This window comes from Notothenia coriiceps, unplaced genomic scaffold (genome assembly GCF_000735185.1).
Source record: "Notothenia coriiceps isolate Sejong01 unplaced genomic scaffold, NC01 NC01_scaffold00035486, whole genome shotgun sequence".
In the NCBI taxonomy this organism is placed as follows: Eukaryota; Metazoa; Chordata; class Actinopteri; order Perciformes; family Nototheniidae; genus Notothenia; species Notothenia coriiceps.
This window is the reverse complement of record NW_011368187.1, coordinates 142605-166188: the sequence shown is the minus strand read 5'-3', so window position 1 is coordinate 166188 and position 23584 is coordinate 142605. Positions and strand designations below refer to the sequence as shown.

Here is a 23584-nt window from a genome sequence, read left to right as displayed (position 1 = left end):
CAATCCGATATACATAAATATGAATTACAGTCTATACATTAATGATGTGTTTTCAGTGACTCCCCAAAGTAGTCTGAATCAAAACCCTCTCCTTTTCTCCGCCCACATCTCTAAAAAAACCGGTGCTGGCATACGAAACGGATCGAGATTTGCGTCCGATATGACGTAATTATCGTGTGGGTATGGTGGGCTGGGCTTTACAACCACTCCACTATCAGAAAGTTGCTCTCAGAAACCATGGGGCGACGTTGTTTATGGACGGTAATATGGTCATGTTTACATTAGCTAGCATCGCTAACACTCAGAGCTAACTGTATTGGAGAGTATGTGTTAAAAAAGCAGGGAAATAAAGAAAGGAACTCACCTTGTGATAAACCCGCAAGAGGAAAAAGCATTTGAGCTCTCATTACTGTTTCAGAAATAATCCTTGATGTGTTTGGAACCATGATATGGGCGTTTCATCACTGCAGCATTACCTTTATCTCTCCGTTATAATTGAAGGCAGGCATTAGCACCCCCCCCCTCTTTTTTTTTTTTCAGGCTAAGGACCCCGAACCTGCACTTCTCTAACAGGCCTGAAATAGGGGGTATGAGGGGATGTCTAAAATGAATGATCTGTTTGGTATTTCAGCAAAACACATCATAGAAATGTTTTTTATATATTGTATTTATCTGAGACCCATAATATATGCCTAAAAATAGCATAATATGGAGACCTTAACTTTAAATTCGTATGTTGATATTTCATAGAGGATGATGGTTTCCCATAATAACGCGGCTCTACATCTACAGCCACCGCACCATTTGAGCCAATATTACCCTCCTCATTGCAAAAACTATGGTTTCTAACTATGGGTCCATTTCTCCTTTGAGATTGAAGACAATACAATTAATTAATTTATCCAACCCCATTCACTGTGTTTCTCATCTGCAGTGTCTAGAGATAAGACAAGATTTATGGGACTCGCCGCACAGAGTGGACCTCACAAAGTGCCACAGTGGAGAAACAGAGGTACCTTTAAGCAAGGTTAATAAGTGAGCACATCATCTGTCTGTCTGACCGGGGTGAACAGAATGAGACAGAACTTAATGGGAGAGGTGAAAAACACGTTATCTTTTCCAATTGGTAAACTCGCACATAAGCCCTTTATCGGCGAAATATTATGAAAAAATAAAACTGAACCTTCTGCTTTTATTAGAGAGGGTACTGATGCGTGATTAATCATCTTTTTCCAGGGAATGAACAAGCCATTGTTTCTGGCTTTCAACATTCATCACTTTTTCCTTCCACAGACTGAAAAGCAAAAGGCAGAAGAGCTTTAGTTCCAAGTAGTATATTTAATGCATATTAACTGTATTGCATCCTTTTCACGAGTCCCCTTGACCTTTGGGCTCTGCCCTTTAACAGTGAGGGAGATTTAAAAAAAAGGTCAGCATCCAACTGCCAGACGCCTGTCCTAATCTGATAACTGTCGGGATTATACCGCCTGGGTCCGATGAACCGGACGCTTCGTTTCACAGCTTCTGTGACAGGAGGAACAGACGCCACTGGTCCCCCCCCCCCCCCCGTACGCTCTCTGATCTGCCCTTCATCATTCCAACCTGTCCCTGCTGCTCTAATCGCAAAACATAATCCAAAATGTTTTTTGTTCAATGTCCTAGAGCCGGAAGTATTGCTGATCGAATGTTAATACATTTAGGATGAATTCAGTTATCAGAATCAGAAACAGGTTTATTGCCAGGTTAGGTTTTACACGTACGAGGAATTTTGACTTGATGTCCATGGTGCTACATACAAAATAACATAAAACAAATATTTAGAAATAATTAAAAAATATAGGCAGTATTTTACATAGGAATAGAATGGAATAAATATGGAATAAATTCGGAATAAAATTTGGAATAATATTCGGCAGTAATAAAAACTAAAAAACAGATATTGTTGTACATTGTGTGCATTTAATTACTTCATATAGTCTATGATGATGGCTGAGGGGCAGTGTTCAGTGGCTTATTATTATATTATATTTATTATATTCCACACGCATCAACTTGGCAAATATTATTTGACTGAATGTTGAAAGTTAGACACAAAACGTAACGTTATTTGTGAGAGACACCTGTTTTCTATTTGGGAATATATTCATATTTTTCAGGTTCAACCAGAATGAAATATAAATGCTAACAGATGCTGTTGCAAATCCAAAGCAATTATTCATCATTAAAGATTTGTTGTTATGGAAAACCAGCTTTGTGAGTTCAGGCCCCCGAACGATATTGTTCAGCACCTGAAAAATGGCTGCATACAACAGGGATGATATTGGTTTGCGTCTTAACACAATCCAGCAGCTCAGTTTGGAGCCCCTCTACTTTCTCCATTTGTATACGTATGCACTATGGATTCACTCGGATGGAGTTACTCAGAACTTTGCCAAGAACTCATCAAAGCAAAGCTGGGCAAAGGGAAATGGCGAAGGATAGTGAATGGATGCAGAAGGATGAACATGAGCCAGGATTGTCATGTCTTTGTAACCGTTCTTTTCATTTATCCTTGTTAGACAAACCATGAAATATGATCAGAATATGAAGGGAGTATTGAAGCAGTTTCTTGTTTCCTGTCAAGCTAGCAGAGACTGTCATATGTCAGAGATATTAATCAGCTTCCTTCCTTTGTAATCATCAATAAATCCCACATTCTCCTCGTTCAAATCTTTAAGCAAACATCTGAACAACTTAACTTTTCTTAATACAAAGCAGAAAATGTGTCTCAATTATTCAAGCCCTGTTTGCCTTCCAGATTGCTGTGTGGAAGGTCGTACAGGAGGGATGAACCTGACGGAGAAGACCAGCCGAGGACAAGAATAACAATGTGACGGACTCCCTGGGCTAACAGGGACGCTTATTGTCACCATCGATACTGGTGAGGGAAAGGAAAGGTTAAACAGAGGATAATCTGAGGGGAAGGGGGGGGGGGGAAACATCGGATGGTGTGGTGTTAAGGAGAGGAAAATAGTTACTGGAGAGTCTGAATGTGTATTTCAAAATGTTTCAGACATTTTGCCAATCATCCAAAAGTCAACAGCTCTGCAATCAACTGCTGTCAGATAATCCTTTAATCATAATAATGAACATGTCAAATACTTGTTTTCTTTTGCTGCAAAGGAAAATCCATATGTGATGCAGAGAAAGTCGGAGAAGGAGCTGATCGGGAATGAACGTTACGAGGGTTACTGTTTGGACCTTCTGAAAGAGCTCTCCAACATCCTGGGGTTCACCTACGAAGTCAGACTGGTGGGTGATGGGAAATACGGCGCCCAGAATGACAAGGGAGAGTGGAACGGGATGGTCCGGGAGCTGATCGACCATGTGAGTTAACACACAACTAAATGGATTTGTTGTCTTTTCTGGCAAATGACCTATCTTTGCTCCAATTAAATACTGAGTGTGTGTATGAAGGCAGTTAAGCAAATTATAAGAGTGGACTGACACATTTGTAAAAATTAAGCAACGGTGGGACCTACTTTTTCAATGGAGGTATTGCAATGTCTCTTTTAACTATTTTTACCTTTGCTAATAAAGTTTTAGGTCCAACATGTGTTGAATGTCATTAACAACTTAAAGATTTTCAATAGCGAATCAAGTTGTGGGATTAAATAATGAATAATCCAAAATGAATAATCCAAAAGTGGACAGTATCTGTTTTTAAAATAGAAACATATATCATTATGATGGTTGTAATACGGTTAAACGGCAGCATTTAAACAAATGTTTTTGGAGAAAAATCAACTATATTTCGGCCCAACAACAGTTAAGTCAATTTCATCTAAAGGATGTGATCCGATAATGTAATAATTCAACCTGCGTAAAAGTACATAGTTGCTTTTACAGTACTTCATGACTAATTTGCTCGAGGCAAGTTGAAAAATGTGGTAGTGTATCAAAAATGAATTCAATCTCCCCGTCTTCATGAACAAAATCTTAAACAAATAGTCACTTACAGAGTTGTGATGTGTATACAAATTCTGCATTAACATGGATTCAACCAATTAGTCTATAATTAGGTTCACAGATGGAAACAAAGCCTGTTAGACAGGAAGCTTCATGTTGCTGTATTGATATTATCCAAAGGGAGTACAATCAGTATTAATACATTTTCTTAGCCTGTAGAGAAAGAACATCACAAATAACAGGTTGATCATAGTCAAAGATTAGGACATAACATAACCCTTATATATAGTTGTACTGACATTAATGGTTGTATACAGCCTCTTTACTCTTCCTTTTTTCCTTATATCGCTATGTTTTATTCTTATATTTAATTGTTTTAAAAGTTGTATGTGTCGCTGTGATATAAAGTCACAGAAATGTGTTAAATTGATTAAAACAATTTTCCTGGAGGTTACATATGTCTTCCTCCAGGACTATCTGTTTTCTCTGTGGTATATTAGTTTGTCTTCTGTCTTCTCTAGATCGCAGACCTTGCAGTGGCGCCCTTGACCATCACATACGTTAGAGAGAAAAGCATCGACTTCTCCAAGCCCTTCATGACCTTGGGGATCAGCATCTTGTACCGCAAACCCAACGGCACCAACCCGGGCGTGTTCTCCTTCCTGAATCCCCTCACTCCAGACATCTGGATGTACGTGCTGCTAGCCTGCACAGGAGTTAGCTGTGTGCTTTTTGTGATTGCCAGGTAAGAAGATTGATTGAAATGGTATAGTGGGATGGACGAATATAATGATTGCTGAGGGCATACTGGAGGATGAATAGAGGGCGACTGCTTAATGGGGGGTCCACAGCCAGGATCAGCTTTTCCAAAAGCTCTTTTGTTACGATTTTGAAAGGGCTACAGATAAGAAAGCAGTGAGATGGTGTCAGCACTTTGCTTTTTGTCACAGCTCTTATTCACAAGGCAAGAATCTCAAATCGTGGAATAATGGCATGACTGTAATTCAGAAGATGTCCAATATTCTAAAGTTATTCTAAAATAACCCAGAATTAGTTTTGGCTGTCAACCGTTACATTGGTTTTCATTGTGCTAGCAGGGAGTCATTGCTAGCTCTCTCTTCAGCTCCCTCTTACAGTAGCTTCTGTGAAAAAAACAAACCTCCAGCAGGTTGCTCTTTGAAACCCTTAATGGATATATCTTTTTTATAAATGCCAAATGCCAACCAGGGTAAAGTGTTCATTGCACTAGAGAAACACTGAAAGCCTGCATTAAAGTTAAGTTTGTGTGTGGAGATTTGTAGAGGGGGTTTTGCATGTTCCTGTTTAGGATCTTGCTATGAACATTGAAATTGACTTTATTTTTATTTTTTCCGTTATTGTCTCGCAGGTTTACTCCGTACGAATGGTACAACCCACATCCATGCAACCCGTCCTCCACTCTCATACAGAACAACTTCACTTTACTCAACAGTTTCTGGTTCGGCGTTGGAGCTCTCATGCGGCAAGGTAGCTTACAGTTGAAGCAATCACAACTAATATTTGTATGCAAAGAATGGATCAAAGGGCTACTTCTGTGTGAAAGGGCTTGCTACAAGATATTCTCCAAATTAAAATGACGCTTTCGGATTGTCGTATGAAATTGAAAATGTTCATACACAGCTGAAACAACTGGTGCTGCTTTTTCTTATTACATACCAGTCCTGGGTGCTCCTACTTAAAGCATGGGTCAGGAATAATCTTATTTTTTTCAAGTTAATTTGTTTTTTTGTGCTGACAACTTCCCTGTCTAGATTTTTCCGGTTAACTCTCGTCAGCTTTTTACAGTTGCACCAGGCAGCTGTATTTAGCTGAAAAGCTTTGATAAAAGCATCTGTGCGCTGGCTAACCTGATATCAAACTGCAGAGAGACAGAATAAGTCACAAGCTGCTGAACATAGTAAAGTATTGCAGGCAGTTCCTTAAACAGATCTAAAGTATAAACAATTCATCTGTAAATTGTCTATGTGTTTGGTTTGTGAAGCGCTTGCATGAAAAATGCTACGTACACAAAGTTTGATTTGATTTATTTAGCTGCTAAAATAACAGCTAAATAACAGATCTATCCAGACCACATTAAGGCTAAAAGGAGATTGAATATGGACTTACTTTTTTCAGGTTGTCAGAAACACAACATTTATGAATAGCAAAGGCTGAACAATGACTGTAGATCTGTCTGAGCTCCCTGCACAGCCATTACTGTTCTGACACTTTCAACTCTCCTCTAAGCTGTTTAATTCAAAACATCAATATTTGCCTCCTTTTTGCGGCGAATGCGCTTTCCACATAGCCCGGATCCAGTGCCGCATTAATTGCAACCATGCCCTGTGATACCAATCATGTTGCACTTCATGGGGACTTGACCTCCCTCTAGGCTGGAGATTTGAGCAGGATAAATCCGACGTGCTCGATTGGACAGCCAACAAACTGACTTCACAGCAGCGGTCCACAATAACACGGGGATGCAGATTAAATGTTGTGATTCTGCTTCAGAAATGCAACGGTAGTGATAAAAGGAGCGAAGAACAAGTTTTATTAAAGGCAGAGATGCTTTTACGTTATGGTTTATTTCTGTTGCCTATGTGTGTGTAACCTTGCTGCTTGCTGGTTAATGGAAGCCTTGGGCTGTTTGTGGGACGCTGTGCCTGAAAGTGACTGCTTCCTTAGATACATGGCACTTAAACCAAGCCTCCAGAAAAGATTTGACTCTAAAAGTGTTGTTAAGAAAACATCCAGAGTGTATTCTTCCATCACATTTATGTGTTTTCATTTCCTCTTTTCTCTGCACAGACAGGAATAGATAAAGAACAGTGCTCATTCTGCTTCTACAGTTTGATGTTTCATTACGTTTTGGGCATGTTGTGTTCCCTCATTTTTAGTATCTGTGTGACATTTACTTTATCTAAGCTTACCATTTTGTTCTATTATGTTTTTTTGTTCACAGTGATCTATTTGTTTTTTTAGTGCAGTGTGAAAACATAACATACTGTATGAAGAGCTGCACAATTTATCATTTAGGGTTCAGTTGAAAATCCAATTTAAGCTACCGGTGCTTTTATTTTTAATTTGTCCCTTTCCAGGCTCGGAGCTAATGCCCAAGGCTCTGTCCACTCGTATAGTCGGGGGTATCTGGTGGTTCTTTACCTTAATCATCATTTCCTCCTACACGGCCAACTTGGCTGCGTTCCTGACGGTGGAGCGAATGGACGCTCCGATCGACTCGGCAGACGACCTGGCGAAGCAGACCAGGATCGAGTACGGGGCGGTGAGAGACGGATCAACCATGACCTTCTTCAAGGTGCAAAGGGCTCTAAATGAGCTTGTTAACTTTCACAGCCTGTTTTAAAAAAAAAGTTCATGTCAAGTCGTATATCCCCTAACACTACATTATACACATTGCAGAAGTATTGCATGCATGGCACACTCCCTTCTGTCTACCTACTCACTCTCAAACTGTCCGCAAAGTAAACATGCCAAAAATATAATCTTTAAAGAAAACAACTTCAGCAGACGTCATAAAAAGCCCTCATGTGTTAAACTCCCTGATTTAAATTCATGTAATCCGTGTTTGGAATATTGCCTTCTTCAATACATTTGAGTATTTTAGTAAAACTATAAACATCCAAAACACAGTTCATCCATCATCTGTCTTTATTGATTTGCAAAAATACATTTTTAAATTAGACCCAAATGTAGGAATAAAATAAAATAAATGTTACTTTGAGACTTTTAATTATCAGCAAATTTCGCAGGTTAGTTCCAAATAACAACAACTGGAGACAATGTTCTTATTAAAGTTTGCTCATGTCTTTGCAGTTGGATGAATTCCCAAAACAGTTTATATTCTGTTAGCCTTGTCCTACTTTATGAAGCAGCGGTACAGTACCTTCACTTCCATATAATCAGACTCGTGAGGGTTTCCTCAGTTTCTCAACTACAGTACATCATCCTGTATCCCAGCCAATTATCCCAGGGAAAAGAACACATCTGAAAGGCAGAGAGAACAAATATTTGCATTTGGTGTAATTAAAGCAAGTTTGATGCATTGAGATGTTTGATGGGAAGTGGAAATGATGCCTATTAAGACTACTTATGTCTGCATTTTGGGGTGTTGTAGTTTAACATATGTTCACTTGTTAGTTTGTATTATATAATGTTTCACTCAATCGAGAGTCCTCAGGCAGGACTGTCACTTCCTCCCNCGCCCCAGCTTCCTGATGGCTCAGCGGGGGTGATCCATGCAGCGCTTTATCCTCCCAGATTGCAGCCAGTGATTACGGCTGCCTGGATAGAAAGAAGCAGGCTGTGTTGATGGCTCGAACAAATTGAATCAGCTGGAGGAGATTTAGTACACAGCTGTCCCATTTTCTCTGACTGAGCAAGGAGAGAAACACACACACACACACACACACACACACACACACACACACACACACACACACACACACAAAAGCACACTCAAAGATAGAGTGCTGCTCATCCCCCTAACTTGTATGTAATTTTACAATACTACGGTAAAATACGATACTACTTTTTTTTTAATTGTTTAATTTTAACCTATTTTAATTTATTGTCAGCTTTAATTCAAGGGAATTGTATTAGGATCACTGTGGATGTTTTATCTTGCTCTGTAAGGGCTTTGTTAGGGCTGCTTTGTGCATGAAAGGTGCCATACAAATAAAGTGTATTATTATTAATAATAGTTTTTGATATATAGTTTAGTACATGTATAGTGTATTTGGGCTGCCACAAACACACATAAAGAAAATAAATATTACACTTCTTAACAACTTTGGCGTGTTTGGCTCCTTTGGCAGAAATCTAAGATCTCCACCTATGAGAAGATGTGGGCGTTTATGAGCAGCAGGAAGAACACTGCATTGGTTAAGAACAACAAAGAAGGCATCACCCGGGTCCTGACCACCGACTACGCCATGTTGATGGAGTCCACCAGCATCGAGTACATCAGCCAGAGAAACTGTAACCTCACACAGATCGGAGGTCTCATCGACTCCAAGGGCTACGGAGTGGGAACCCCTATAGGTAAGAACATGTATAGAAGAAGGAATATTGTAATGTAGGAAAAGGATGTTTTTGAAGGAAAACCTCATTTATTTATATGAGCCCAACATGAGTTATTTTAAATCAGCAACACTCGCTGGCCTTCATTGCTTGTTCTTTATAGTGGACTGCTTACATCTAGATAGTTCCAACAAGCCATGGAAAAGTATATACTGTACATAAATCACATTCATAACTCTGAAAATGTAAAAAAATGAAAGGCCTTTTAAAATGTTTGGTTGATGGAAGATAATTTCCTAGAATCTCTGCAAATTGATGCTTTTAACTCTTACTCAGTGTGTCTCCAATTTGCATTTTCATTTTTAAAGTGCAACCTTTCTGTGCTGTATTTTCCACATGCAAATGTCCTTCCATCCCTAAACTCTGCCAACCGATCACTGCAAATGCCCATGTGAGGTTTGAGGCCAGTATTTTGGCGTGAAAACTTAAACTGGAAGCAAGTCAACCTTCTGGACCGTGTTTGCATGCGGATATTTACTTTAGCAGTGCTTAACATCTTGTGTTTTTCTCTTTTCCTCTTGAGATGTTTAAAAAAATGTAGCCCTAGTTAAAATATTCCTTTTAAACTGTGGTAGTTCCTGAGCACAACTTGTCAGCCAAGAATATTCTCCACACCTGCATAAGCTGGCAAGTACAGGGAATACATTTATATGTAGGGGCAAAACAAAATTACAATACATTTGTGTCATCACCATGAGATGTTGGCTGGCTGTCAGTATCTATGAAAATGATATACCGTAAATTATTAATTAAAGCCTCTTCAGCTCTATTCTTAGATAAGAGATGGAATCATAAAGGGATACTTTTACAGTATTACTATTACAACATACACTAGATCAAGGTGCAGTGTAAGCACAATCATTACGAAATGTTACTCGTGTGAAATGCTATGATAAGCAAGAGCCAAAGTTCAAAGGTTGCAGGCTCTCCTCCAAGCAGCAGGGGAAGGGGTTGTAAAGTTTGTAGCCCTCAGAAACAACCTCCAACACTACCTGTAGACTTCAAGCAGACTTGAAGGAGGCATGCCAATTATTCAGTTTGATTCACCTCCACAGGAGACCCAAGTTTCACCCACACCAGCAAGCCAACCTTCCTGATGTGTGTGTAGAGAGGATGGCTGTCTGCTGCTCTCACCTTGAACACCACTGTCTCAGATATAATGATGGCCACCACAGAGGATATGCAGCGTGAGCGTAGAACTGCAGATGGCAAAAATACCAGATGCTATTCCAAAAACACTAACTTGGCTCGCTCATCCAGCTGCAGGTCGTCCAGCCCACATCATGTGTCTCTATGATGGTGGAAGAAGGAAGACATGTTTCATGTTCCAGCAACATATTAGGGCGTACAACTTGGATGACTAAGAGAAACATCTACCTACATGTAAGCGTTCATTGGTGAAGTCCAGAGCATGGCAGGTGATATGGCATTAAAACTAAACCACAAATCCAAAATCTAGCCGATAGGGAAAGTGCACGGGATCCAAAATGGCTTGATTTTCCTTCTTTTGTTACCAAATCACTTCTATAGTTGTTTGTGATGCTGTTTCTCCACAGTACAGAAACTGTGGTTTAATACCTTAACTCCATGTCTCTATCCATGTCTCCTGCAGTCTTCTGATCGCTGGTCTGCTTGAAGCTTGTGATGTTACTCAAAATGCCTCTTGAATAACAATAAACATTACAAATGCATATTGGACTTTTGTATCCTCAAGATACAAGAAGATGCATTTTTCCTGTCTGACCGTATACTCTGATCTTGTAGTAAAAGGTCACAGTAGAAAATACTTTTTGTTTCTTTTGAACAATTTAAACAAAGGGCTGCTCGAGGGCAATTTTAAATCATTGTTTATGCTCTGTCCCTTCATTCTCTCTTTGTGCCTTCTCCAGGGTCCCCATACAGGGATAAAGTGACCATTGCCATCCTCCAGCTGCAGGAGGAAGGGAAGCTGCATATGATGAAGGAGAAGTGGTGGAGGGGGAATGGATGTCCAGAGGAGGACAACAAGGAAGCCAGTGCTCTCGGCGTGGAAAACATCGGCGGCATCTTCATCGTCCTGGCTGCTGGGCTGGTGCTCTCTGTGTTCGTGGCTATCGGAGAGTTCATCTACAAGGCTCGCAGGAACGCAGACATCGAGGAGGTGAGGGGGGGCGGGGGGGTCAAAGAGGCTTAGGGGTGACAGGATTTAAACACTCTGATGTGCGGAAACTTTAAAACCGTTAATATTGTCAGACAAATAACATTTCTGCACAAAAATGTTTAGAGACTTAGTTTGTCTTTGTCTCATATTTTTTATAATTATGGAAGTGCTTGCTGGATGGTGTTTGCTCCATCAATATTAATTCACTCAAAATCCAATTTGCACTTGCTAGTGTTAACAAAAGGAAAGTGACAAGATGGATTTATGACTAATCCGTGTCTGACAGTCCAACACTTTGAACAGTCGATTTGGCCGCTCTTAAACTAAAAGCAACTACATTAATTGAATGTGCCAATATACTGTATATGTCTTACATATATGAACACATATCATTCATCTCATTAGTACCATTTAATGCCTGAAACTCAATTGCTGTTTCGGGTTGCATCTTCTATCTGTTCATTGTTCAATCTTTTTTTGTGGACAATGCTATCACTTTCCACACTGTTATGAAAGCAATAATATTCACATGATAACTTTATTTTACTTTGCCTTGCTTTTGTGTATTTATTATTTTGCTTTTTTATTTTCTTTGTCACCTCGTCCTTGTTTTAACATGTATCATTTGATCTCTTTTGTGTTCTTTCTTCCATTCCTTTTCTTTCTTTGCATGCTCGGGTCAGGCCTTCTGTTTCTTTTACGGGGTGCAGTCCCGTCAGTTCCAGCGCCGCGGCTCCACCTCCTCCTCCGGCACCTCCTTATCCACTGATCTGGAGAGCGGCAGGCTACTGGGGGATGATACAGAGTAGCCATGGCAGCACATTCACTACACATAGACACTCTAGACCATAGGTTTGTAACGAGGCGCCCTTCTCTCTGACCCCTACTGAAAACACCCCAGTTTATCTGCGCCTGTGTCAGCCAATCCCAATTACCACTTTACCTCCCATACCTGATCCTTCTGCTTACACATTTCTTTCTTTTTCTAATTGTCCATGATGGTTGGAAAAATGTGACGTTTCATATAATTAGTGTGGAGCTCTGCTGCCCTACTGCTTTCTAGTTTGCACTTATGAAGTAGCCTGCCTACACATTTTGCTTCACTCAGCAAAGTCTCAGTGGGCATTGTTGTACTTAAGGGGCTATCAAAATGTCTTGTGGGAAATCAAAAGACAGGAAAAGTTATTTGGATATTTTCCTCATCATTAGGTTCATTGGTAGACTGGTTTGAATGGTTAGAATTTGGATAACATTGATGGAATAAAGTTATGATGTCCCAAGACACCGATCCAAAGCCGAAAGCACAGTTGATATTTTAAATATTTTCTGCTGACTGCGGGACATTTTAAAAATTAATCAGAGGAAAACTGACTTTCAAGGTCGGCCCTGCTCTCCTGGACTGACATCGTCATCTAGTCGGAAGATTAATGTCTCTCCGAAACATACAGTAGTAACACAAACCCCAAGAAAATATTCAGTAGCTTGTAGAAAATATATCCCCTCATACAAGAGGAAGTTATGTTATTTAAGGGTATAACATTTGTGTACTTACATTCAATAGTTTAATTTGTATTGAGTTGTTACTGTTTGGTACTTCCAGGTGGCAAACATATTAATAGTGCAGGTACATTTATTTTAAAGGTGACCTATCATGCAAAATGCACTTTTGTACGTCTTTTATACATGAATATGTGTCCCCGGTGTTCCAGGGAACTCACCAAGTGTCAGAAAACACAACCCTCTCTATTTTCCTCCACACCCAAATCTCTTAAAAAGGGGCTGCAACGGATCTGATACAGACTGATCCAGATTTGAACACTTCTATGACGTCACAGAAGTGGCGCTACGGCTATTGGGCCAACTCCACCAATCAGGAGGAGACAGCCACGGACATTGCCGTTCGAGACGCTGTAGTACATATTTCAGGCCACCAGATGGTGCTGTTCTCACAGAATCCGAGCATGAAAGGCAGTGTTAAAATGAGCGAAATGAGGAATGGCTAAAATGCATGATCTGTTTGATATTTTGAAAACTAAAAAGTATAAATATTCCTTATATAGGTATGGTCCTACACTATATTATTCAAATATAGCATGATAGGTCCACTTTAAGTTGAAATTAGGTTATTATGATTTATGATCATACAGGGTTCTACCTAGTTCAAACATAGATGGATTTTAGTCTGCGTTTTTCGCTCCTCTGCAGTCTTTAAGGTCTGTGGTTAATACCAGGTAGGTTTTGTCCTCTGAGTGTTCCGAGAAATCGTGGGAAACCCTGCAGGAAGCCACATCGGTTTGAGAAGCCTTAGGCAAAGCCAGAGGATGAAAGAGGAAGTCCTTCTACGGTCCTTGGAAACAAAGACCAACAGATAAAAATGGGATTGACTTTGTGCTGCGAATGATAATTTGCAAAATAAATGTAGATAGCACCGCCTCTGGAGGAGAACAAAATAAATGGCAAATAAACGTAATTGAAGATTAATGAGTTCAGTGCAATGTGTTATTCTGCAGAATCAAATAAGCCCGAGGCGTCTCATATAAGACGGCCTTGCCTTTGATTATTTCCAATGATTACCATATTATGAATCCAACTTCCTGCATTGTTGCACAACAGACACTGTCCTTCGTCTCCTTTCTGTGTCATTGGATTTAATGGTGAGACAACAGAGTTTACAAGTCTTTATGACAGATTGACAGAATGTTTTATGTGTGTTTTGTCATTTCTGATGTTTGCCTGGTCAGACTTTACTTTTCATTTGCAGTAATTGGCTGTCTGCTCACATTCAGCTGTGGACAAGCTTCTGCAAATCTTAGTCAAATATTCTTACCTTTGGTTTACATTTACACAAGTGTAGCTTTCAATGCATGCTGTATCTAACAATCCCTTAGTTATGCAGCAGCAGCAGCTTTTTTTTAATGTAATCACACAGTCTTCAAAATAACAGCCAAAGTTCACAAAGGTCACATTTACTTTATTGGAAATCGGCTTTAAAGGTCACCTATTGCGCAAAATCCACTTTTTCATGTCTTTTATACATAAATATGTGTCCCTTCAACGCTAAGAGATTCCGAAAGTTTCAGGAAAAATACCCCCTCCCTTTTTGTCCTGATCCATTTATATAAAAACCTGTCTGAAAATGAGCTGATCAGATTTTGGCCACTTTATGATGTCATAATGATGTTTTGGCTTGTGTAACCATTAGCCAATCACCAACCAATGTAACCCCCACCCCCACCTTATCACCTGAGTCTCCTCCTAGAGGTCCATTGTGTTCTTTTTAACCAAATGTCTCTCAGGGGGCATGGGGAGGGGCTCCTTCTTTTCATCTAAAGTAACAGACAGAGAATTAGCACTTTGGAAACAGGGCTGAAACAGAGGGGATTATGGGTAATGCTGCAATGATCTGTTTGGTATTTCGAGCAAAACACTTCAGAGACATGTTTTGTATATATCTGAGACCTATAATAATTGATGAAAAACAGTATGATAGGGGACCTTTAAATGGAAATCAGCTTTAAAGTTGTTTTAACCCAGGCCTTTAACTATTGTTCTCTTTGGCAGTGCGTATCTTTTAGCGCCCTGATGGAGGAGTTGGGAACCTCCCTGCAGTGTTACAAGGGCGTCCGGAGGAGGTCAAGAGCCCAGAGCGGAGCCAGGACAGTTTGTGTCCTCTGTCAACCCAAACGCACCAAGAGAGAAGGAGCGAGGCGGGACTCCAGCACGTGAGCCTCGGATAAGCTAACGGATGGAAATGGATCAGAGACTGATAACTGATCGCTCTCCACTCTTTTATTTGTTCGCCAGAGAATGATATAAAGTTGTTTCCTCTTCACATCTGTGTCTGGATAATTCATTAAGTATTCTACTGTAGATTTAGTTAACAAAGTCTTGGCCTTGTATCAACATTAATAATGTTGGGCGAGTACAACGAGACCTCATAGTTTAAAAAAACAAAATTTCTGTTCCCTAATGGCTGTAGTTCACTGCAAACGTTATAGATACTCCTGTTGTGTAAATGTATGAAAACTTCACTGACTTTCAGAGTAAAAGGATTTTTGAATTTTTTAAACCAATGACTGATGCTTGTTGTTTATGCTTGGCAGCAGTTTGTGATAGTGTCTCTTGTGTGCCTACTGGCAGGCAGCAGAGTATCTTCAGAGCCTATTGCTGAGCTAACCCTGGCCAGTGAAAAAAGATAAGGACCTCTAAGGAAACTAAGGAACACACCTGCTGTTTTATGCCCTTCAAGCACCGACATCGCAGACAGCAAATCCCCATTCCGAACACATACTCGCACAAACACGCAGCCCGTCAAATGCTTGTGATCATGAAATATTGGCCTCTTTGCATCAGAGAAAGATTGTAATACGGGCAGAAGGAAAGGTGGAATGAGAAGCAGCTTTTTCAATGTGTGAAATTCTTAGAAGGGCAAAGACATTTTTTTTTGGTTCCCCTAGGAGTAATAGTTTATTTTTCAATATTTTTCTCTGTCTGCAGTCGTAGACATTTGAAAGCCTTAGGGGAGATTTCGTCTCCCAGAATTGAATCTCAGTAGAAGTGTGCATTTATAAAGTGAAAAGCTTCTCTCTAAGTACTCCACATGCTTACTGTACATGTTTACCTACCGGAATATTTGAAGCTCATTATAATTTATGATGCGATTAGGAAACATGGGCATAAATTAATAACCTTATTTTGGAAGAACAAGTGGGTTCCATACTGTTGAATGTAGAGCTGCTGAAAATATGTTTCATGAAAACCTAATTTAAATTTGTTTGATGTGATTCACAAATCCAATCTGCCTACACACAAATCAAAGTTTGCTTCTTTTTTTATTACAAATTCAAACCAGAATGAAGGATGGATATGTTCTCAACAGCTGGAGCACAATTACCTTTCTGCAGCATGAATACAGAAAGGAATCAATTTTCCTTGACAAGTCCTGTACATCTTCCTCATTTGCATTGTGTTCTGATCTGAATGCTACATTAAGATCTCCTCCATATCATCGGGATTGTTTCTGTCTTCTGTAAACTGAGTTTAGGGTAAAATCATTTAATCAGTGAAAGAAGAGGAAGGTCAGAGAGCGTTCTCTCTCTGGCACATCATGCCAAACCCCTTTTAATATTTTTTCTCTATCAGCATCTACTTCCTCGTCTGAGTGTGTACCTGCCTTGTACTCTGTCACTGGACTCAAAGTGTACTACTGTGTTTTTTTTGGAAAAGCTTATTGAAGTCAGCATTTCAGTGTTCCTGCCTTTTCCTTGAAACACTACCATCAGTACAATCAGCATCAAGAAAGAAATACAAACAACTCATACTGCCAAATAGTGTGGAATAGATCAAATGTTATTGAAGCACCCTACGCGCTTAATACAATTCATTATCAATAATGTCAGGACACTCAAAACTGACCTAGCATTTACCAGCTAATGCAATGACATTTCCAACAAGAAAGAGCAACACATGGATCCAAATTCTTTATAAATGACTTGAGCCAGAGGTTTTGTTTTGACATTTCTCTAGGTCAGTGTTTCTCAAACTTTTTCATACCAAGGACCACTTAACTCCACAATTATCCAAAAACACATCGCTTTTCTAGAACAGATTACAAATCGCCTGAAAATGGTACAAACAAATGGCAACATGTGTGACAAAGGTGTTGCGCTGGGCTATATTATGCAATTGAAAGTGAAACTTAAGCTCACTCCATTGTGGAGATATTCCCGCGAGAGTTTGGAATTTACATGTATTTATTTATTTCAAATGTGAAATTTTACCAACATACTCACGGACCACTAGGGGGCGCTCACGGACCACCAGTAGTCCGCGGACCACACTTTGAGAAGCACTGCTCTAGGTAAATGGTGTGCGCTGGTTTACATGCGTCCTGAGAGAATTTAACCGAGTTTTCTTAATCTCTCCATGTAATGAGTTTTCTCCTTTTTGGTATTCAGATTAATTCTGGGATTGGGCTCCCTCAGTCCAATGTCATAGTGTGTGTTTGGCTCTAATCTCCTAACCCCATAATTCTTAATCAAAACCAAAGGCAGTATTTTTTTTTATCATTATCTAATCCGTGGAAGCCGTGGATTACTTTTCTGGTTTTGCAATCTGCACTGCTGAGCAGGACGCTCCCCTTTTTTACTAACATCAGATGACCTCACCTGAACAATGTTGTGCAGTTAGACAATATTTCTGTCTTCACCTGTCTTTTTGTCTCTGTTAGTTCCTCCCACAGAAACGTTTGTTTGTCTTAATGATCGTGAAACGCAGGGCCCCCAACCTTAGTGTTAGTGGAAGAGGTGAAAAAGAAATAGAGAGAGATAAAGGGATTGTGGCATCTGTCTGTTTGTGCCGTCAGTAAGAAGGTCAGAGATTATGATCTATAATTTATATACCTCTTGCACAGATTATCAGAAAGAGATTGAGAGAAAATTCTAGAGAAATATTGAAGAGACAGTTCAAAGAGCTTGTTGTTGACATTTAAACATGTCCAAAATGAGCGTCCAGGAAAGGTCAATAAAGCACAGAAAACTCAGAATGGCTACTTTTAGACAATATGTTCTGTAAACTGCATTATAGAAAAACATTAGGAAGCACTTCAGACTTGTGCCTCATATCTTATACCTTTCATATAAAACCTGTCAAGTATGGTTTTAAGTATCACTACTCAAGGCTCTCAACTGTACATGAAGAATACTTCAATCCAAACTATGTCTCTAAGGTAAAAGAGTGGCAGACGTTTGAGTGGGTCCCATCCATCACAATGAGATGAACAGTCTCTGGGGCTGATAAGGCAGGTCTGTGTCAACAGCCTGTCAATGAAGACAAACGAGGAGGAGGTCTTTGAAAGGAGCAGAGCATCATTTATCTCTCTCTCTGTTTGTCTCTCTGGGTTTCTCTTTCTCTCCTACTGATATAATTCAGGGGCAATGCTCTCATCTGGTGGTGTGTAGGTGAACTGGCCTCATATAAAACTTCAGGGTTAGGGTTAGGGTTGCATTTAATCAGAATATGAGGAAACCCTGAGACGTAACAATGTGAGAAAACTACAGGACTGAATCTTTTTTTTTTTTAAGCCATACTCAGAAGGCTTAAGGTCAGGTGAGTATTATGATTTGTTTGGCCTATTGTGAATGCTTGTCATGCACGTTCAGCCTATAAACAAAACAGATGAAGGGTACATTGTGAAGCCCATATCTCAAGTTTTATGTTTGGATTAAATATAAATTGAAAAACGAATCAATACCAGGTAAAAGCAATACACCCAGAACTAAATCAGCATTTGGCATACTGAATTTTACATAAAGTATAACATGGGACACTAAATAGTATTGGTATTGGAAAGCACCATATGTCTTTCTGTCTAAAAACAGAAGGTTGATATTTTTTTTTTCTTTTTTGTTGAATAATGACATCATTAGGGTTATGTTTTCATTGACTTAAGAAAGCTCCTACAGAGCCACATTTAGTAAACTGACCATGTGTGAAAATTCCGAGTAGTGCCCCCTGCCTTTAAGTCAAACAATTTATTTTTGATGTAGCTTTAAATTGCAAGGAACTCGTCTTATATAAACAAAGTATAGGCCTATCACCTGCGTAAAGGTGGACTTGCACTTCATTGCCAACACCATCCCTCCCCCCAAAAGAAAAACACTCTTGCTCTATTTTCTTCCGCCAGAGCTTTTATAGCATGAGATGTTCATTCTGAGCAACTGTCTCATTGCAAAGCTATTACAAAGCTCAAGACCATCCCAGCGGCATGACCGTGTCACTCAAAACAGTGCTGCAGCTATGGGCATTTTTGCGAGCTAAAGTCATGTCATCCGAGACATTTAATTGGGCCCAGGCCGCCACAGGGGGACAGCAGACATTCCTCCCCCGCCTGCGCCCTGTTGTGTTGCGCTGCGCCGCGTGGCTGCACTCCGTGGATGTCATGCCCATGTCCACGCGCAGACTTGAGAGGCGTTTATTATGGTGAAGAACTTCTGAATACCAAAGAATATCGTTTTTGTCTCCAGAGGGACGTTGAGTTCAACTTTTGGAGAGATAGTTGTGCCATGCTGATGTACGACTTGTGTTTTTTCTGAAGAGACATCAGCAGACGGTGAATCAATATTGAGGACGTACACTGCCATCTGATTTCAAACTTTATTATAAGGAATTTCATTGGTCGGGCTCCTGCTGCTGCTTCAGGTAACAATGACCTGTTGCATTTCCAGTGCATGCTGGAAATACTCCATATGTATGGGATAAAGTAGTCTTCATCATTATGTGGAACAATGCTTAAAATATATGCACTATTCCAGCTGCCTGTTCTGTCACATTTGACCTTTCAGAGATATATTAATTTGAAAAAAAAATGTATTTGCTAGGGTAGAAAGTCAGGGAGGCATGTTATGTGTGACAGGGTTTACCAGGGTTAAAGTAGGCAAATACCCCCTGATATAAAAAGCCCTTACCCTTACAGAGGGGGCACAATCCAGACCTCAGAACCAGTCTGTCAAAGCTCTCTAATGATTTAATCCCACTGCAACTTTAAATGGATGATGAAACTGGTGGTGTGTGTGTGTGTGTGTGTGTGTGTGTGTGTGTGTGTGTGTGTGTGTGTGTGTGTGTGTGTGTGTGTGTGTGTGTGTGTGTGTTTATAAGGCCCCATACTTTCATAGGTGTGGATTAATCACATGGTTTATCAGAACAGGCTTTCGTTTAATAAACACAACACCTGCTGAGTTCACTGTTTAGTTGAGTTGAAGTCACACTATTGGGATGAAAAAAACTATACTTAGCCTTCCATTTCAGATAGGACACCACATAAACCACTGGTTTATCTTTTGTTATAAAAGTAAAAATAAATGCCACTTACAGTTTCCCAGAAATGTAGGTAGCACCTTTAGATCATTCTGTCCTAGCAATTGTTTAAACCCCACACATTTACAGTTATATAAAACAGCAAGGCAAGAAAACCCCACATTTAGGAATCTTGAAACTGTATTTTTTATTAAATGTGTTAAATGAATTATAGGTCTGTCAGTTTCCAGTTGATCGAGTGATCGTTTCATTATTACATCATCACTTCTCTTTCATGAGATCCTCGGCCTAACAGCTGTGTTTTGTGCTTGGACCCGTGAAGGGATAAATGATCACCTCAACCAGAAGAGTGTCTCCTGATAAATCTGAAGTTAGAATCGCCTTCAGCCTCGAAGACACATCAGGTAAACACACTCACACTAACTAACTGTGCACTCTCACACACACACACACCTGCAAATGCCCACACACACACACACCTGTGTTTCCAGCATCCTCAAAAAAGACACTAACACATTTCTTTGAGTTTAGTTAAACCTATTAATCAATAGATAATGTAACACCTGCATTGCTTGGAGCTCTACTCTCACTGCATTTCCAGTATGTGTGGAACACATGCACGGCATTCCTCCTACCAAAACAGACCAGGCACAATCTGCCCCTCACACCCCCAACCCCTCCTCCCTCACACCCTATCCCTTTAACTGTGTTCATTCTTCTACGCTGCAGCTGAGACAGGTGCTCCCTATTTCTGTAGGACCCCTGCATATTAAAAACCAACCACACATGCATGTGAGCAGCTGTGCACTTGCACCACGCTAGCGTTTGCACAACCTTTTATGTGGCCATGATTACTTCATTCTATCATTTTCAATCAGAACTCAGCGGTCTGTCCTGGGACAAGGTGCTGTCTTTCAGGATGTTTTACTCGAGTGGGGCCGGGCACTGGGACAGCAGCTGCTCCTATGAAATGGCAGAGTCAGGTTTCCCTCTAATACTAACAGTGTCCCGCTGCCTGATTCACTGTTCAGCTTTTAGAACACTGGCCTATATTTATAAGCAGTTAACACTTCCAGTCCTAGTCCGCCCATCGCTGATCCCCCTTGTCTTTCTCTTAGGAAGTGAGATGAAGGGCTGTAGCCGGAACTACGCTCAAATCCCACTCTGAGCAATGATTCATTGAACTCATTGACATTCTGCTTGTCATTTTCTCATGGCAACATGTACTGTATCTTACTGAGTTACATTTGCATATTTCTTAATGCTGTTTATAGCTTGCTTTTTGATTTACATCAGTGGATTCAGATTTAGTTTCCCTTTACCTTTTATGGGTTTTTTTCTCTATCCTTTTTCTTGAGGGTCAAATACCTATCCAGCGGCGACTATACTTGGTAACATGCTTACGTGCCTTATTTTACTTTTGGTTAAACCATCCAGAGCTGCTCAGGCACAACCTGACCCTACCCTCCAAAATCAAATTTTAGATATTCCCAAGACGATCATGTTGTTCCCTCTTTGAACTCGTGTTCCTCGGCAGGGGACCTGTGCTCCATCTAGGGATCATCGTCTGGGCCTTTCATGACTTGATGCCAGGCATAGTTATAACCACTGTGTCAATCCTAAGCATGAGAACTGTATTTATTCCACATCATAATTGGCCCCGCGGCTGCAGCCTGGCCCACTGATACCTCTGCTTTTAGAAGGTTGCATCATCCCAGGATTCTCCACATGTGTTCCACAATTCCTGGGGGACATTACTGGCTGGTGCAGACAACCAGTCTGTTTCTGTCTGTCTGGCTGCCTGTCTGAATCCCTCTCTGTCCATACATCTGGCCTGTCTGTTCTTTCTGCCCACTGTTGGTCTGTTTGTGTTCTTACTCTGCATGTCATTCAGTGTGGCAGCTCATTACTGATGTACAGTAAGAGGACATGGCTCATTTATAAGCGTAGCAGCATGTTGCTATGTTGTGGTGTCATATAAGAGGCCCCTACAGTGTTTCATTTTGGTCTATTTTATGAGGCGGGGAAAGGCATTTAAGCAACTGCTGGTCAGACAAGTCACTTGGCTGTACATCAACAACATGCAGCAAGCAATACTAATGAAATAGAAACATATATACATTTAGACTTTTAGCATCCTATAAAAATCAACTTGCAATGCTAAAAGAAACCCTATTCATTAAAGGAAATACGTAATTGTCATTGTCCATCAAGATTAGCATGGTTGTTAGTGTTTGTCTTACTTCTTTGACTTTTACTCGTGTGTTTACTTTGAATATGTGATTGCAACATTATTTTGTAGTAAATTCCTAATGTAATAGCTTCCTGCAATGCTTCCAATATGTTCAAAGCAATTTCTGCTTGCACTGGTATCACCACATGATTCATACCAAACATTTGACAAGATAATCTCTCTCCCACAAGTTTCATATATCTGCATGCTGATTTTAATATAGTACTGGGAGAGAATGAAGGAAATCACTCTGGGAAGAAGCAGTAAATACAACTAAACCTATCGTCTTGTACTTCTTGTCATGTACTAACCATAGCTCAACACTATATGAAATATTTAGCCCAAACTCAACCAATATCCAAATGTCCCTTACATTGTAATGCATGCATAATAATAAGCCAATAATTCAAAAATATATAATAACACTACTCTTTGATAACTCAGCACATGTTCCTAATTGTTCATGTTTGAATAACGTCTTCTGTTTTAATAGATGTAAAAGATGTGGAGGACATCCCTCAGACTTTCCCAGACCTTGAACAGCGACTACAGGTATACAGTAATACTATACTAGTACATACTGTATGTGTAATATACACTACTGGTCAGGAAGTTAGGGTCACGATTGTACGAGAAAGCTTTCAGAATAATTGTTTTTTCCTCATGATGTACCACTTTAATCTAAGTTTAAATGTAAAGTCTCAGTAGATTTTCTTTCCTCGGAATAGTTCCCTCCTCTCGGCTCTGAATATTTATTTTGTATTTTAACTACAATGGCCCTACTATTCTGTTAGTGGTAGACTCTGAATCTGTTGGCTACATCAAGAGAAGCCTGAGTTAATTTTATCGACCCTGTAAATCAGTGTCTTGACTGTGTGCACTAAAGCTGCTATTAGTGTTGTCATTGAATTATCCTTCAGCGTGTGCCAGTGCCAGGGTTACATAAAGCTGGTTTAAAGTATCAAATGAGAACAGTAGTAACAGGCCAATGAATAATAGCTTTTATACACTCTACCACAGGCTTATAGCGGCTCACTAGCATTGGGCCATAGGGTGTTCTACTGTAAGGCCTTTAAGTGTGTGACATAAAGCATTTGTTCATCTCATACAAGCAGTATGGAGGCAAGTCAGTTCAGGTCTCATTTTTATAATGTAAGGAGATACTTTATTAAATCAAAGTTTAAAAAAAACATGTTCTTGAATATCATTTACCTCTGTTATGTATGTGTTTGTTTGTTTGTTTGTTTGTTTATTTATCTGCTTATTTGTTTATTTGTTTGTTGTTGTTTTTTTGTTTTTTTTAATAACAAATGTATTTCTTTAATAAAAAA

General features: G+C 39.8%; 2 protein-coding genes across 3 annotated transcripts in view; both read left to right on the top strand.

Annotated features, from left to right (window-relative positions):
- Nucleotides 1-15038, top strand: part of LOC104963014 (glutamate receptor ionotropic, kainate 1-like) — a 21772-nt gene extending 6734 nt beyond the window's left edge. The window contains 8 exon segments of the mRNA XM_010791562.1: nt 2845-2920; nt 3163-3366; nt 4470-4693; nt 5336-5454; nt 7065-7282; nt 8802-9027; nt 10956-11206; nt 14768-15038. Of these exon segments, the coding sequence (XP_010789864.1) occupies nt 2845-2920; nt 3163-3366; nt 4470-4693; nt 5336-5454; nt 7065-7282; nt 8802-9027; nt 10956-11206; nt 14768-14932 (1483 nt within the window). The 3' untranslated portion in view covers nt 14933-15038.
- Nucleotides 15039-19106: 4068 nt separating this feature from the next.
- The window catches only part of map3k7cl (map3k7 C-terminal like), an 11336-nt gene continuing 6858 nt past the window's right edge, over nt 19107-23584 (top strand). Inside the window, exons 1-4 of one of the 2 annotated variants that reach the window (XM_010791557.1) lie at nt 19115-19186; nt 19302-19405; nt 20343-20424; nt 22747-22805. In XM_010791557.1, the coding sequence (XP_010789859.1) occupies nt 20349-20424; nt 22747-22805 (135 nt within the window). In that variant the 5' untranslated portion in view covers nt 19115-19186; nt 19302-19405; nt 20343-20348. Of the gene's footprint in view, nt 19406-20342; nt 20425-22746; nt 22806-23584 lie in introns of both variants that reach the window. The other variant, XM_010791556.1, reaches the window with a different exon arrangement.